Source organism: Dendrobates tinctorius, unplaced genomic scaffold (genome assembly GCF_039654945.1).
Source record: "Dendrobates tinctorius isolate UK_male_01 unplaced genomic scaffold, ASM3965494v1 ptg000008l, whole genome shotgun sequence".
NCBI lineage: Eukaryota > Metazoa > Chordata > Amphibia > Anura > Dendrobatidae > Dendrobates > Dendrobates tinctorius.
The window spans coordinates 2,061,759-2,079,769 of NW_027361676.1; the positions used below are offsets into that span (position 1 = coordinate 2,061,759).

The window sequence follows — 18,011 nt, forward strand, 5'->3', positions numbered from 1 at the left end:
CCTCACCATCAGAGGCTCCAGTGAAGACCGAGGTAGCTGTTGTAGTTACGCCCCTTCCAGGGTAGTCTGGTTTGTGGGACAGTGGGGCCACAAACTCCCGGCTCGTGCCATTCAGCCAAGGCGCAAGCGTGACATGTACCATAACAAAATCAGACAATACTCACTCTTCCCGATCCAGCACTGCATCTCTGTCGTAGTTCCATTCCTAGTGTTTTGGCCTCGGCAGTGAATTCATGACAATAGCTCACATTACCACTGCAGGCAATCACTGAACTCAGTGGCTCAGCTGAAAAAGCCAGGAAGTGTGGCCAACAAACTAATTGTAATTTATGTCAAAAAAGCAGTGTCAATTAAGTTTATTAATTTAAATACACTAAGGCAAATAAACTGACCCCAGTGTTGCGATCACCCATTTAATTTCTCTCTCCTCTGATGTGATCTAGCACATCACAGGAGAGAGAAATGTGGTCCCCTGGTACCTCCGGTGTCTATGGACCCTTATGCATTCCCCGGTGAAGTCCCCCGGTCATCAGCGTCTTCTTCCAGGAAGATAATCGCGAGCGAGCCCGTCTAGATCAGCCGGCTGGCACCCCGCAACAATATGAAATTTTTCCTATTGGTTCATTTTGATCACTGTGATAGACCCTTTCACAGTGATCAAAATAAAAAAAAAAATAGTAAATCGACCCCCTCCTTTATCACCCCCTTAGTTAGGTATAAATAATAAAATAAAAAAATGTATTTATTTCCATTTGGGTTAGGGTTGGGTTAGAGCTAGGGTTAGGGTTGGGGTTATAGTTGTGGTTATAGCTAGGGTTAGGGTTTGGTGCTAGGGTTAGGATTATGGTTACAGTTGGGCTAGGGTTGGGGCTAGGGTTAGGGTTGGGGCTAGGGTTGTGGTGCTGTGGTTAGGATGGTGTTGAGTTAGGACTGTGGTTGGGGTTATGGATGGAATTAAGGTTAGGGGTGTGTTGGGTTTAGGGTTGGGGTTAGGGCTGTGTTAGGGTTGGAGTTAGAATTGTGGGGTTTCCACTGTTTAGGTAGATCAGGGGGTCTCCAACCGCGACATGGCGCCCGCCATTGATTCCAGCCAACTTTGCATTCTAAAAGTCAAACGGTGCTTCCTCCCTTGTGAGCCCTGCCATGAGCCCAAACAGTGGCTTTCCCCCACATACAGGGTATCGGCATACTCAGAAAAAATTGCACAAAAAACTATGTGGTCCATTTTCTCATGATACCTTTGTGAAAATAAAAAAGTTTGGTTTCAAACTAAAATTTTTTGCTTTAGTTCTCGTGAAGCACCTGAAGGGTTAATAAACTTTTTGAATGTGGTTTTGCGCATATTGAGGGGTGCAGTTTTTAGAATGGTGACAGTTTTGGGTATTTTCTGTAATACTGAACCCCCCCCAAACACTTCAAATGTGAGGTGGTCCCCAAAAAAATGGTTTTGCAAATTTTGTTGAAAAAATGAGAACTCGCTGGTCAACTTTTAACCCTTATAACTTTCTAACAAAAAAAAAATTATGTTTCCAAACTTGTGCTGATGTAAAGGAGACATGTGGGAAATGTGATTTATTAACTATTTTGTGCAATATGACTCTCTTATTTAAGGGCACAAAAATTGAAAGTTTGAAAACTGCAAAATTTTCTAAATTTTTGCCACATTTCCATTATTTTTCATAACTTAACGTAAGTCATATTGAAGAAATTTTATCATTAACACAAAGTACAATATACCAGAAAAAAACAATCTCAGAATCAGTGAGATATGTTGAATCGTTCCAGAGCTATAACCTCATAAAGTGACAGTGGTCAGAATTGAAAATCTTGGCTTCATCATTAAGTACCAAATTGACTCTGTCACTAAGGGGTTAAAACTCATATATTCTCTTAACAGATTCTATCACAGGAAACAGTCAAAAATCCAGCAACTTATTGTGAAAAGCTTCTGGATGGCTCTCCAAAACGATAGTTAAAAGTTAGACATCTTGAAGACAATGATACCAGATACTAACCATGTGGAGGTAAACTTCTGATCCAATGAGAAATACAATATTGAAAGAAATAAAAAAAATTGAAGTAAATCATTATCTCTAAGCTGACATTTCACATTTTTGAATTAAAGTAGTGATCCTAAATGACCTAGGAGATAGAACGTATGTGTACCAGGAATTAACATCAAGAATTGTCAAAAAGAAAGTTTTAATGAATGGGGCAAGAGTGTATGACTTCAACTGTATAAATATAATAAACATGTATACATTTATATTGTTTTGACCATGATATGGTTGTTCATGGGAATGTTCATATGAATGACCCAACTATCAACAAGCCAGACTAAACTGGTAGGACATGTCAAAGACAGATTTTGGTGAGCTGTAACTGAGGAGGATAATTTGAAAGGAATGATTATACACTATACTGATTGCTTCTGCTGCTCAGGACTTTCTCTGGCTGCTGGAAACTCTGGCTTTGTGATGGCTGATATCTCACAAAATAAGCCATGCTAGTTTTTTTTTACTCTCAGTCATCAGCTACAATAATGTGCATATGTTATGATTGGTAGACGCTAAAAGTTGCAAAAATTTGTTTGTCCACTGAGATTTCCATGCATAACAGACAGACATAAGAGTGAAACATTTTTGAATCATTAGATCACCTTCAGAGCACCTGAATGTCAGAAGATTAGGCCAGAGGAAGTTGTGGCGCACAGAATCCTAACTATAGCAATATTTTTTTTTTTAACTACATATCCAGCATGTTCCAGATCTGCCATATCGGTCTGACATGTTGATGACCAGGTCTTATTCATACAAACAATCAGGTTAAAAGCTTGCTGACACATTGTAGGCTTTCTGATGCACTGTTCATTGCTGGGAGTTAGGGTTCTGTGAATCCCACCGATAACACAAACCACCAAACAGAGGCACTCAGCTCATGTATGAGCTTCATAAGAAATCTAGTCCGCACTCAACTGTGCATGCAGTCATGCATGATCTGGATCCCCACTGATCAACAGTGCATCAGAGGAGCTACAATATATCATAATATGTCTCAAATGTTTTCATCTAATGAATATGGCCAGCCATGTGAAGCTCTAATTGCCAAATTTCTTTTGCAACATTTCCTGATTTGACCTGCAACGGATTTTTTTTATCAGTTCCTATTAAATTTGTACACTCCTTAATTTAACAGGGTTGTCCAGAATCAACAAAAAAGGCTAAGAGAGTAGGAGATACCTTAAATAAGATGTCTCAGTATTTATTTTCCTTAAATCCTCCTAGTTATGAATATGATGTAGTACAGGAGAGTTAAAAAATATATCAATCACCATTTTCCCTGGTTTCCAGTGCTACTCTGGTTCTCTTCTGGTCTACATATCCTGAAAACTGACTCACATTTTATGTGTTGAGTGGTAGTCACTATCTCAATGTAAATATATGGAGCTTTGTTTTAATTTTCATTGACTAACATTGGAAAAGAAACACAGTGTGACCCGGCAAAGCTAAGGAGCGGTCACATGAACCAGAAGAGGACTGGAGCACCATTGGCAACTGGGGAGGATGGCGATCGGTAAGTATTTTAAAACACTAAGACTAGATCATACACGTAATTATCAGAATTTAGGGCAAAAAAAATGACAGACTTGTTAATATAAAAAAGAAGCATTACTTACCTTTTAAATCCCTCGCAGCCCCAGTATTATAACTCTGATGCTCCCTGCTGGTCTTACTTATTTGGCTACAGTGATGACGAATCATCTAAGTTGCCCTAACGGTCATTTGTGTCAACTTCACTTTTTCGCTACTGCCCAGTTAGCCAAGACCAGGAAGGAGCACCGGAGTGGTGGTGCTACAGCAACCCCTGAAAGTATATTAAGAAGAGCAGGTAACTGTAATGGTGCATAATGCATGAATTCGAAACACAAATCTTGTAACCATAAGGTGAGGCCAGAAGTGACATTCACACCCATATGTTATGACTTCATGTTATTTTTGTAAGAGAATCCAGCCACAAGTGACTGACGCAGTTCTCAGTCACATCAACGGCACATCATGGTTGCAGCCTGAACGCCACATTAGGCATTGTCCTGTAGCACTGAACATGCTGTGAGAAACTGTAATGACTGACATATGGAAGTCATGATTGCTAGTCCACAAGCTGACTTGTCCATTGGTATAATATATTTTATGGCACTATTATTATACGATATGCAGCGTGTTATACCTGATAAATATTCCTTCTGTAGCCTTGCAGAGGTCAGAAATTTGCATGTGGACAAAAAATGTACGATGGACATTTTAGGATGGTTTAGACAAAATACTATTCTCATTTTGCTACAATATAGAACTGACACTGCGCTTCTTCCTCAGCTTTTCACCAATATTTTTTTTACAGTGGCTTCTGTTAATCATAAAACCCCTTTCTTGGCAAGTCATCTACCAAGAAGTTATTAAACTCTCCAGCACCAGAGCACTGTGTCTTCAAACTAAGTAGTTTTCTGTCAATCAAGTCACACACGTTCTTTTTCAGTTTTCTCTTCAATACCTTGGAGTTTTAGATTAAGTATTCTTTTTTACATTTTTATTCCGAAGAGCACTGTTATAACAAGGTTCCTGGTGGTGAAATGTGTTCTGTGTTCTACTTACTCACTTTAACATTTTCTAAAATAATCTGATAGGTTTGAGACTGACATTGTATTGAATTATTCGATTTTCCTGACTACTTACTAGTTATAGGTGTTTTTTATCATTTGCAATACAAAGCATGGGGGTGGAATGGGAAGAGGGGAAAGAACAGTTATTAAAGAGATGATGAATAGAAATTGAAAAAAATACGTGCAAGTATACTAACGCCAGAAGCCTAACCTACAAGGTGGAGGAATTAGAATAAATACCATCATCATTGGTGGGACTGATTGCAGAACACACTGAATCCACCCACAAATTACATCCTGATGCTGCATTGGCCAGGATCAGGACATAATCCTTCATTGCACGCAGTGTAAGGAGCAATTAAAGGGCCCACGACTGGCAAAACTTGGCCACCAGCTCGAGCACTGCTGTCCCCGGGAATTTGACCGGGGGCCACAAAAAGAACATTAGACAATTTTTCCAGCTCACTAGAAACTTTTAAGAAGCATCTGGAAAGGGAATGTGGCATAAGGGTATTTGTAAAGAACACCAAATTTACTAAAGGTGTGTTCTGTTTTTTTTGTTTTGCAGAGGACCATTCACCAAATTTTTCATGTCAAACTCTACGCTGATGTAATAGTGGCTGTGGAGCAGAACAAAACATTTTTCTTTTATGTCACCTCTCCACTACAAACATATTGAAGTCACAGTATTTGACTCCTAGTAAGATAATGTTCCTTAGGTCCAAGTTGATTTTTTAGATAGTTTTCACTGGGGGCTTCTTTTCCCTGTATGACATTGCCCAATCATAAGCAGCACTCAAAGGAAAAAATAAGCTTCTGCCATAGCTTAGAGCAGGTTTCTTGGTGTGTGACATGTAACAATATCATCCTTATCTCTTGGTCTGACCTCCTGCATGAGTCAGTGTGGGGGAGGGGTAGTGCAGCTGAGTTTTGGCTGTGTTATATTACAGGGCATTCTTTCAGTTCTTCTCCTTTCATAGCACTGTCACCTCCTCCTTGCTGACTGTCTGTAATCACACTTATGCCTGCTATACTCAACTTGCAATTATTCTGCAGTGCGTTCTGAGCTGTGACTATATATCTCACACAGGAGTAACCTGCCTGTTCTAGGCTACTCTTGTGTGAAATGTACTTACCCTGTATGGATCTCACTGCAGAGCAATTACAAGTTGAGCACAACAGACGTACAGTTGTGTGGAACCTACAGGGGTTGGACAAAATAATGGAAACACCTAACGTTTTGGCATCATAATCTTCGAACATGTTATAAACATGCAAACCGTGACATATGGTAATGTTTTGTAGTTGATTAGTGTTATGTGATATGTGTATGTAAATTAACTGTTTGTTTTGCAGAATTGTAAGAACATTGATGAAAACCTGATACCAATGGCAGACCTCTCGGATTTTCAAAGAGACCAAATTGTTGGTGCTCGTATGGCAGGTGCTAGTGTAACAGAAAGTGCCCGAATGCTTGACGTGTCAAGAGGTACTGTCTCCAAATCAATGACTGTGTTTGAAAGAGAAGGAAAAACGTCCGCAACAAAGCACAGGTCCGGCCGAAATTCGAAGTTGACTGAGAGAGACCGTCGGACTCTAAAGTGAATTGTGAGAGAGGATCGCAGACCACGGCTCCGAAAATCACTGCTGAGCTCAATGAACACCTACAGAACCCAGTTTCCACGAAAACTGTTCGTCGGGAGCTGCACAAATCTGGATTCCACGGAAGAGCTGCAATTCGACAACCGCTGCTCTCAATGACAAATGTTTCCAAGCGTTTAGAGTGGTGTAGAAACCTTCAGAATTGGACCCTCGAGCAGTGGAAACGTGATATTCTCAGACGAATCATCGTTTACCCTATTTCCGACCTCCGGCCGAGTGTACATTTGAAGACAGCCGAAAGAAGCATTCCATCCAGATTGCCTTCTCCCAATCGTAAAACATGGCGGAGGTTCTGTGATGATCTGGGGTGCTATTTCGTGGAGATCCGCCGGGCCAATGATATCCCATCATGGAAGAATTAACAGCCACAATTATTTAGGCATTTTGGGAGACCAAGTGCATTCTATGGTTCAAGCACTGTTCCCGGAGGGGAACGCCATCTTTCAGGATGATAATGCACCAATTCACACAGATAGCATTATTGAACATTTATGGTCGATTTTATAGATTCAAGTTAGACATCGATTTCCGCTGCCATCGTCGCTCAAAGAACTGGAGGGTGTTTTAACAGAAGAATGGGCTACAATTGCTTTGGAAACAATTCACACCTTGTATGAATCCATACCTCGGAGAATTGAGGCTGTAATCGCCGCAAAAGGTGGACCTGAACCAAATTAAACTAACTTTTGTTGATGTTGCCAGGTGTTTCCATTATTTTGTCCAACCCATCTATATAGGGACGGTAGGGGAGACATGGTGCTGTTAGATCTGCCTAGGGGTCTCCACTCCCCCTTTCCCCAGCGTTTGGGCTTCCTTCCACCCAATGGACTTAAAGACAACACGTCAGCACAATTTTGTAATGTAAATTAAAGACATGGCTGTTTTGACGCAGTAATACTGATTACATTGGTACCTTTGATGAAGAAATCCACTTTGTTGCTCCTCGTTAATCATTATTTGAAGTTTTCTGCTAATTAGAGTTCTGTGCAGCAGGGTCGAAAAACACAGAGTCTTCTCTTCCCTGTCTGTGATTCCCCGGCCCCTCCACCTTCTTCCAAGCTCTGAATGACAGGTCACTGCTGAGATGTTAAACAGAGGAGGCAGGTCATTCACAGACCAGAAAATGGCGGAGTGGCTGGAGAATCACAGACCGGAGGAAAGTAGAGGGACAGGGAGGAGAAGATCCAGCACACAGTCAGGACCGTGTGCACCGAGATCTACTTACCAGAAAACTTCAAATGGTAATTAGAGAACACCAAAGTGTATTTCTTCACCAAAGGTATCAATACTACAGCGCCATTACAGCTAGGTCTTTACTTTAAATTAACTTACAGTTAGGTCCAAATATATTTGGACAGAGACAACATTTTTCTAATTTTGGTTCTAGACATTACCACAATGAAATCTATTGAAATATGGGTCCATGGCCTCCTGGGGACCGGCAAAGGCATCAACAACCCACTAGAGCGAGAACAAGATTTAGACCGGGAGCAAGTCCCACAGGACTGCACAAAATTCCTGACATCATGAGACAAGGTGGGCCACCAAAAAGAGCGACTCACCAGATCTCTAGTACCAAAAATACCTGGATGACCAGCCAATGCAGAGCAATGAACTTCAGACATCACTCTCTTCTTCCACTGGTCAGGAACATACAACTTCCCACTGGGACAACGCTCAGGTTTGTCCTCCTGGAACTCTTGCAGAGCAAGTCTCAAATCGGGCGAAATGGCATAAAAGAACTACCCCTTCGCCTAAGATGGTAGCAGGCTTGGTCACCACAGGAGAATCAGCAAAGAAACTCCTAGAGAGAGCATCTGCCTTGACATTCTTAGCTCCAGGAAGAAAAGAGACCACAAAATCAAAACGTGTAAAAAACAAGGCCCACCTAGCCTGTCTAGGGTTCAAGCGTTTAGCCGACTCAAGGTAAATCAAATTCTTGTGGTCAGTGAGGACCACAACATGATGTTTAGCTCCCTCCAACCAATGTCTCCACTCCTCAAATGCCCATTTCATGGCCAACAGTTCCCGATTCCCCACATCATAGTTACGTTCAGATGGAGAGAACTTTCGGGAAAAGAAAGCACAGGGATTCATTTTAGATGCTACAGGATCCTTTTGGGACAAAACAGCTCCTGCACCAATCTCAGAAGCATCCACCTCTACCTGGAACGGGAGTGAGACATCAGGTTGCCGCAAAACCAGGGCGGAGGTAAATCTTCGCTTCAGCTCCTGAAAGGAAGCAACAGCCTCCGGAGACCAATTCAACACATCAGCACCCTTCTTAGTCAGATCAGTCAACGGCTTGGCAATACTAGAAAATTTTGCTATAAATTTCCGATAAAAATTAGCAAAACCCAAAAACTTCTGGAGGACCTTCAAAGAAGTGGGCTGAACCCAATCATAAATGGCCTGTACCTTGGCCGGGTCCATTTCAATAGTTGACGGAGACAAAATAAATCCCAAAAATGAAATCCTCTGTACTCCAAAAAGGCATTTCGATCCTTTGACATACAGGGAATTCTCCCTCAAGATCCGGAACACAGTCCGAATATGTTCCACATGAGAATCCCAATCCTTGGAGAAGATCAAAATATCATCCAGATAGATAATCAAAAATTTATCGACAAAGTCTCGGAAAATATCGTTCATGAAGCACTGGAAGACAGAAGGGGCATTAGAGAGCCCAAAAGGCATCACCAGGTACTCAAAATGTCCCTCCGGAGTATTAAACGCCGTCTTCCATTCATCCCCCTGCTTAATGCGGATAAGATTATACGCCTCCCTGAGGTCAAGCTTGGTAAACCAGCAAGCACCTCTAACTATAGAGAATAGATCCGAAATCAGGGGTAACGGATACTGATATTTAATAGTAATTTTATTGAGGGCACGATAATCAATACAAGGCCTTAAAGAACCATCCTTTTAGGCCACAAAAAAAAACGGCACCTAAGGGTGAAGAGGATGGTCTAATATGACCCTTCTCCAACGCCTCCTTAATATAGGACTGCATAGCCTCGTGCTCGGGTACAGATAAATTGAAGAGCCGACCCTTGGGAAATTTACACCCCGGGCTTAGTTCAATTGCACAGTCATAACTCCTATGAGGAGGCAAGGACGCGGACTCATTCTCACTAAATACATCATAAAAGTCCGCCAAACAGTCAGGAACATCATGCAACTGGAGAGGTGGAAAAAAACGGAGCCTCACTAAAGGCACACAGACAACCTCAACTCACCACAGACACAGATTTCCAATCCAAAACTGGATTATGAATTTGCAACCAGGGAAATCCCAGAACAACGGCATCATGCAGACCATGCAACACCAAAAATCTGCAATTTTCTTGATGGTCTGGGGCGACCCGCATGACCACCTGGGTCCAAAACTGAGGTTTATTTTTAGCCAAAGGAGTAGCATCAATCCCCCTCAAAGGGATAGGCGTCTGCAGAGGTGTCATCGGAAATCCACAAAGTTTAGCAAAATCCAAGTCCATTAGGTTTAGCGCTGCTCCCGAATCCACAAAAGCCTTGGCGGAAAATGTGGACAGGGAGCAGATCAGAGTAATTGCCAGAAGAAACTTAGGTTGAACACCACCAACAGAAAACGTGTGTGCAAAGCGTTTCTCTCGTTTAGGACAAACAGAAATAATATGCGAGGCATCTCCACAGAAAAAACACAGCTTATTACGCCTTCTGAACTCCTGACGTTGCGCCTTAGACAAAACTCTATCACATTGCATAGGTTCAGACGTCTGTTCAACCGGTGGCAACACTTCTCGTGCAATCCTGCATTCACGTAAATGCCGATCAACCTGAATGGCTAATGACATAGAATCGTCCAGACCAGAGGGAACAGGAAATCCCACCATAGTATCTTTTACGGCTTCTGACAAACCCTTCGGAAAGAGAGCAGCCAAGGCATTATCATTCCAGGTAGTAAGGACCGCCCACTTTCGGAACTTTTGAAAGTACAACTCTGCAGAATCTCGACCCTGGTTCAATGCCAACAGGGTCTTTTCAGCCTGACCAATAGCATTAGGTTCATCATACAACAACCCCAAAGCTTGAAAGAATGTGTTCACATTAGTCAGAATAGGATCATCTGGTTTCAAAGAAAACGCCCAATCCTGGGGATCGCCGCGCAGCAAAGAGATGACAATTTTAACCTGCTGCGCGGAGCTCCCTGACAAGTTAGGCTTCAAGGCAAAAAATAATTTACAATTATTTTTGAAACTCAAAAATTTAGATCGATCCCCAAAAAATACATCAGGTGTAGGGATCTTTGGTTCGACAGCATGCGAACGAGCAAGGTAGGCGGAAATTCCCTGCACTTCCGCAGCGAGCTGCTCCACACGATCAGACAATTGCTTTATCTCCATTGAGAGAAAAAAAAATTCCCCCTACGGCCTCAGAGATATAGAGGAAAGAATATACACACACCTTTTTTTTTTTTTTTTTAAACACAATTCTTTCCTGCTATTGAGTACCCTAGGATCTGCGGTATGGCGGGTGATTCTGTTATGATTGAGTCACCGTAGGAGGCAAAAACAGAAATGCTAGCTAAGTCGAGAAAACCAGAGAAGTTGGCAGCTATCGGATTGCAGACCCCTGAACCTATCAACACAACTAGCAGTAGCCGTGGGGGGTTCCTACGATGCCCTAGACCCCTCGATCACAGCCGGAGAATTAAATAGGCCTAAAGAAAGAAAGGGGAAATCTAAACTGCCCCAGAGCAGACCCCAAAGCAATAGGCAGCCCCCAACATATAATGACGGTGAAGCAAGATGAAAACACTAACACAGACAGAAAGATAGACTGAGCAAAGACGGGGCCCAAGCTAACTAGATAGAAAAGGACAGGAAGGCTGCTGTCTGCAATCCGTGAAAAACCCTATGAAAATAAGAGCCAACAGACTGACAGTGAAAAAGGCCCTGAAGACGCTAGGCTTCAAAAAAGCTATGTCAGTACTCAGGAATATTCTGAAGACAGAGCTACAGGCAAAAGGAGATTCAGCTCACCCCAGCAGGGAATGGCAGAATACAGAAAAGCAAGGAAAACAAAAACTAAACACAAATGCTAACAGGCAAAGCAGAAAACTTAGCTTTAGAGGAGCAGGAATCAGACTGGTGTCCTAGAAGTCCACAGAGAAATCACCCGCAGGGCAGAAGGGCGTCGGCAGCCTTATATCTCCACTTGACTCCACTCAGCCAGTCATCCTCATTAGGCTCAGGTGCCTGATAATCAGGCTCATTACCTTCCTTTACCAGAATAGGGAGTTCACCAGACCTCAGTGACGAAGGGGAAAATTAACTCACAACAAGACGCTGTGTTTCCTCCTTTTTGATGCTCTTCCAGGCCTTGACTCTGGTGGTTTTCAGTTGCTGTTTGTTTGTGGGCCTTTCTGTCTGAAGTTTAGTCTTTAACAAGTGAAATGCATGCTCAATTGGGTTGAGATCAGGTGACTGACTTGGCCATTCAAGAATATTCCACTTCTTTGCTTTAATAAACTCCTGGGTTGCTTTGGCTTTATGCTTTGGGTCATTGTCCATCTGTAGTCTGAAACAACGACCAGAATTCATTCGGCTGCTTCTGTCCTGTGTCACATCATCAATAAACACTAGTGACCCAGTGCCACTGGCAGCCATGCATGCCCAAGCCGCCGTGTTTTAAAGATGATGTGGTATGCTTTGGATCATGAGCTGTACCATGCCTTTGCCATACTTTTCTCTTTCCATCATTCTGGTAGAGGTTGATCTTGGTTTCATCTGTCCAAAGAATGTTCTTCCAGAACTGTGCTGACTTTTTTAGATGTTTTTTAGCAAAGTCCAGTCTAGCCTTTTTATTCTTGATGCTTATGAGTGGCTTGCACCGTGCAGTGAACCCTCTGTATTTACTTTCATGCAGTCTTCTCTTTATGGTAGATTTGGATATTGATACGCCTACCTCCTGGAGAGTGTTGTTCACTTGGTTGGCTGTTGTGAAGGGGTTTCTCTTCACCATGGAGATTATTCTGCGATCATCCACCACTGTTGTCTTCCGTGGGCGCCCAGGTCTTTTTGCATTGATGAGTTCACCAGTGCTTTCTTTCTTTTTCAGGATGTACCAAACTGTAGATTTTGCCACTCCTAATGTTGTAGCAATTTCTCGGATGGGCTTTTTCTGTTTTTGCAGCTTAAGGAAGGCTTGTTTCACCTGCATGGAGAGCTCCTTTGACCGCATGCTTCCTTAATAGCAAAACCTTCCAAATGCAAGCACCACATCTCAAATCAACCCTAGGCCTTTTATCTGCTTAATTGAGATTGACATAACGAAGGGATTGCCCACACCTGTCCATGAAATAGCCTTGGAGTCGATTGTCCAATTACTTTTGGTCCCTTTAAAAACAGGGTGGCACATGTTAAGGAGCTGAAACTCCTAAACCCTTCATCCAATTTTAATGTGGATACCCTCAAATGAAAGCTGAAAGTCTGAACTTCAACTGCATGTGAATTGTTTTGTTTAAAATTCATTGTGGTAATGTCTAGAACCAAAATTAGAAAAATGTTGTTTCTGTCAAAATATATATGGACCTAACTGTATTAGGGGCCGAATACTGTGATTGCTAATATCTCCGTAACAGAAATGTAAAATAAAAAAAAACATGTTTTATTACACTCTGTGGCTATTATATCATGTATCCTGTTCAATATGAAAATTTGGTGAAAGGTCCTATATACTGTAGAAAGTGGTCGAACATGAAAATATCAATTATAGACTATATACTCTAAAAAATGCATCAACGTTAAGATACAGGCTTACTGGAGCAGTGCACTCATTGTGTAGTGAGCAATGACTGTACCAGCTCATTGCATGCCTCTATGACTGTGAGAAAGTAGCTGCATGATTTAAATGATGTTTATATGCAGATTACCAATATGACTGCAAATAAATAGCGCCTGTCCAGGTAACAGGTTCCTTTTAAGAAGAGATGTAGTAAAGAGGAAGACAAGTCATAATTGTATTCATATTTCCTTAAAGGGAATCTGACACCACAGTTGACCTATCTAAACCATTAATATGGGCAAACATGTGCTGAGGAAAGCGATGCCTGTATGTCTCATATCAGATGCCTTGTTGTGGATATAAAATCTTTTATCATTTTATATAAATGACCTCTTCCAGGCTCTGGGGAGGACGCTACCTGGACTGTGCCTCCAGAGCATATTTTACATGAAGAGGGAGTTACCAGTGTGAGACATGTAATGGCCGCTCTCTGCTCTCCTCATCTCACTGCAGAGCTGTGTGTGATTACACCTGACACATCTGCAGGTTCCTCTCAGCTTCAGCTTCCATCTCACAGGGAGACAGGGCTGTAATATTGTTGCAATACAGCAGAGTTGTGAGAGCTGAAAAATGTGTTTTCAAGAAGACAAAGTTAATTTCTCCTGTTCTATGTTGATTACTTATCTCACACTGGTAACTCCCCCTTCATGTAAAATAAGCTCTGGAGGCAGAGTAATCTCCGAGGCAGCGTCCTCCCCAGAGCCTGGAAGAGGTAATTTATATAAAGTGATAAAAGTTGATTTATACACAAAAAGGCATCTGATATGAGACATACAGGGATCATTCTCCTCAAGAGTTTATAACCTGTATGCCCATATCAATGGTTTAGATGGGTCAACTGTGCTGACAGATTCCCTTTAAATTTTAGGTTTCCAATTTTTAGGCTGCAACTGTTTAGATGCCATTTTTGGATTTGTATAACTATTGGAAATCATAAACCATGCAATCTGTGCACTATAAAAACTAGATATATAAAAATAGATTTCAAATTAGTTGTCAACATAAAAGCACTTACTCGAATTGCAATCTGAGGATTTCCAGATGAAATATGAACTAATCCTAGGCGATATGCTGATTCACCTTCCATTCTTTTATCGCACCCTGTAAGAAAAAGAAAACTTGAAGGATGAGATATTTCTTAAAGGGATTGTTTCACATCAACAACCTTCAGTCCATTTACCCTGTGGGGCATATAGATATCATAGAGTGATAAGACACCCATCATGCTGGTGAGAGAGAGGTTCCATTGGTCCAGTTAATGTACTACATAAGTAGCCATTTATTTGAATGGCCAGCATGCAATGTAAAATACAAAGCAGGACCAATTCAGCACCATCAAAAAACCTCACTGTCAAATAGCAAGGATGCACCATGTGACCATTGGGATTTCATGGTGCTCAACTTCAAAAACAGAATTACCGTGGATGACTTTGATGAGATAGGAAAATATTGTCACTCTCTATCCTGTAAAAAAAGTTCCTTTCTTATAGATACATTAAAAGCTGGATTAAAGGGTGATGCATGTAGCGCTGAGGGCAACGGCTGTTTTGTGTTGCACCAATGCTTCAACTGGTCCTGCAATTTCTCATGCAGTGGCCACTGCAGGTAAAATACAGTTGTGCTCAAAAGTTTACATACCCATGCAGAATTTTTGCTTTCTTAGCCTTTTTTCACAATATGAATAACACCAAAACCTTTTCTCCACTCATGGATAGTGGTTGGGTGAAGCCATTTATTGTCAAACTACTGTGTTTTTTCTTTTTAAGTCATAATGACAGTTCAAAACATCTAAATGACCCTGATCAAAAGTTTACATACCTCATTTCCTAATACTGTGTATTGCCCCCTCTAACATCAATGACAGCTTGAAGTCTTTTGTGATAGTTGTCGATGAGGTTCTTTATTTTCTAAGATGGTAAAGCTGCCCACTCTTCTTGGCAAAAAGCCTCCAGTTCCTGTAAATTCCTGGGCTGTCTAGCATGAACTGCGCACTTGAGATCTCCTCATAATGGCTCAATGATACTGAGGTCAGGAGACTACGATGGCCACTCCAAAATTTTCACTTTGTTCTGTTGTAGCCAATGACAGGTCGACTTGGCCTTATGTTTTGGATTGTTGTCATGTTGGAATGTCCAAGTACGTCCCATGCGCAAATTTTGGGCTGATGATTGCAAATTTGCCTCCAGTATTTGCTGATAACATACTGCATTCATCTTTCCTTCAACATTGACCAAGTTTCCTGTGCCTTTGTAGGTCACACATCCCCAAAACATCAGCGATCCCCCTCCGTGCTTTACAGTAGAAATGGTGTTCCTTTCATCATAAGCCTTGCTGACCTTTCTCCAAATGTAATGTTTATGGTTGTGGCCAAAAAGTTCAATTTTGGTCTCATCACTCCAAATTATCTTGATCCAGAAGTTTTGAGGCTTGTCTCTGTGCTGCTTTGCATGTTGTAGGCGAGATACTTTGTGGCATTTGCGCAGTAATGGCTTTCTTCTGGCGACTCAACCATGCAGCCCAATTTTGATTCAAGTGCCTCCTTATTGTGCAACTTGAAACAGCCACACTGCTGGTTTTCAAAGAGTCCAGTATTTCAGCTGATGTTATTTGTGGGTTTTTCTTTGTATCCCAATTTTCCTGGCAGTTGTGGATGAAAATTTTGTTGGTCTACTTGACCGTGGTTTTGTTTTTACAGAGCCCCTGATTTTCCATTTGTTAGCCACAGTTTGAACGCTGCTGACTGTTATTATCAATTCCTTGGATATGTTTTTGTATATGTGGCGCCCCTGAGGCTCAGTCGCCACAGAGATACTGCACCTTCTCCTAAGGTGTAGCGCCCCACCAACTAGGTAAGTTGGGAACTCCTTTCCACACTCCAACATCTACATCCCACACACAGGATAGTTCAGTAGGTCCGCCTAGCAGCTTCAGGCTGGGGGTAGCAGAGCACTCTTCGTGGAACCCTGCTTCGTAACACGAGATGTGCTGGGAGGTGGGTGGAGTTAGTATAAAAGAGGGGGAAAGTTTAGAATTGTAGGTCAGTCTGACAGAAGGTCAGTCTGACAGGAGGTCAGGCGAGAAGGAGTTCAGTTCTGAAGTTAGTTATGAGTTCAGTTGGGGTTCAGTTTAGAAAGAGTGCTGCAGCTGCCTCAGTGATCTGAGTCAGCTGGCACGGGAAAGAGAAGAGAAGGAGAAATATGTAGACCTGCAACCTAAGCTTCCATAAGAGAGAGAAGGAACAGCGCGGAACGAAGGAGTAGGAGAACAGAGAGGAGTTGTGGGTGGGAAGAGGAACCCTGCCTATAGGTTCTCAGCACAAGGCCAGGGCCCGGTCCCCCAGGTTGTATGAATACTTATGGTTCTGCAGCAGACACCGGTGGAGTAGTTGGCTGTAAATGCACTACTCCCATCCAAGACTTGGGACACAACAGCAACCGATTCGCGAGCCAGGACTCTGAGAGGAGTCCCCGATAGAGGGTACAGCTGTCTGTCATACAAGTGAGGTTCTAGGAACATCTGACAGGAGGAATTCCAGAGAACTACGGTACTGGAGTTCTTCACACTAAAAGGCGCAATAGAGGAGTCGTTGAGGAAAGGCACATGTTGGAGAGGAGAACCCTGACTTGCCCGGGAGGTTGATTGAGTCTCTACCCCGGAGGACACGGCACGGAAGCAAGCAACAGTGGGTACCACGAACTTTGAGTAAAGCTTTGAAACTGCAAGCCCTGGTGTCCTCCATTCATTTGCCGCTAACACCTTCAGCACCGCTACATCTGGGTACCAGCATCTATACCATTCTGCACCTCTCCTCATTCATCTCCCCTGGGACTACAGCTCCACCTGTGGGGAGCTACACCATCTTTGCTGCACCAAGCCATCAGTCCCAGTGGATCTGCATGCAGCGTTGGCTCAACATCTTACTTGCCAAATACCACGGGTGGCGTCACGAACTATTCAAATAAACTTTAACACCAATAACATCACCGCCATTGATATTGGGCGCCCAGGGCCACAGATCGGGTCACCGCTGCTTTGACACATCCCCCTGACACCGGCCCGGTGCCGAGTACCCCACTGCCCTGGGTGTGAGGGCGACCCATATATCTTTCCTGTTTTATACAGTTCAACTACCTTTTCCCGTAGATCTGTTGACAATTCTTTTGTTTTCCCCAATCCTCATAATCCAGAATCATCAGTGATTGGATGAAAGATGCAAGAGTCTGTCTGGATCCCAGACACTCACTCAGCTTTTATGCACACACACTGATTGCAAGCAAACATGTAAGGATGTTACCTTTAGTAGCCATTCAAACCCATTTGTGTCAACTTCTGTGCATGTTATCAGGCCAAAATCACCAGGGTATGTAAACTTTTGATCAGGGTCATTTGGATGTTTTGAATTGTTATTATGATTTAAAAAGAGAAAACACAGTAGTTTGACAATAAATGGCTTCACCCAACCACTAACCATGAGTGTAGAAAAAGTATTGGTGCTATCATTCATATTTTCTGAAAAAAAAAAGGCCAAGAAAGCAAAAATTCTGCTGGGGTATGTAAACTTTTGAGCACAACTGTAAATAGGTGGATATAGCTTCCTACTACGAATGGGTTTCTCATCTTCGGCAACAGTGCATCGCTTTCCTGCCTTTCGACTTCCTGCCTGTGGGTCATGGCCACTTGCTTGATTGTCAGTTCATACAGCTCTGGCAAAAATTAACCACTGCAAAATTTTCAGTTTGTCTGATTTTTCTCTTTATACGTATATTTTTGAGTGAAATGTAAATTGCTCTTTTATTCTATAAACTACTGACAAAATGTCTTCGAATTTCCAAGCACTAAATTTTGTATTTATTCTCAGAAAATGAAA

The 18,011-nt window shown here is 42.2% G+C and overlaps 1 protein-coding gene across 1 annotated transcript in view; it reads right to left on the bottom strand.

Annotated features, from left to right (window-relative positions):
* TTC29 (tetratricopeptide repeat domain 29) overlaps window positions 1–18,011 on the bottom strand; it is a 454,195-nt gene that overhangs the window by 228,221 nt on the left and 207,963 nt on the right. The window contains exon 7 of the mRNA XM_073576236.1: window positions 14,160–14,245. Coding sequence (XP_073432337.1) covers window positions 14,160–14,245 — 86 coding nt within the window. The remainder of the gene's footprint in view (window positions 1–14,159; window positions 14,246–18,011) is intronic.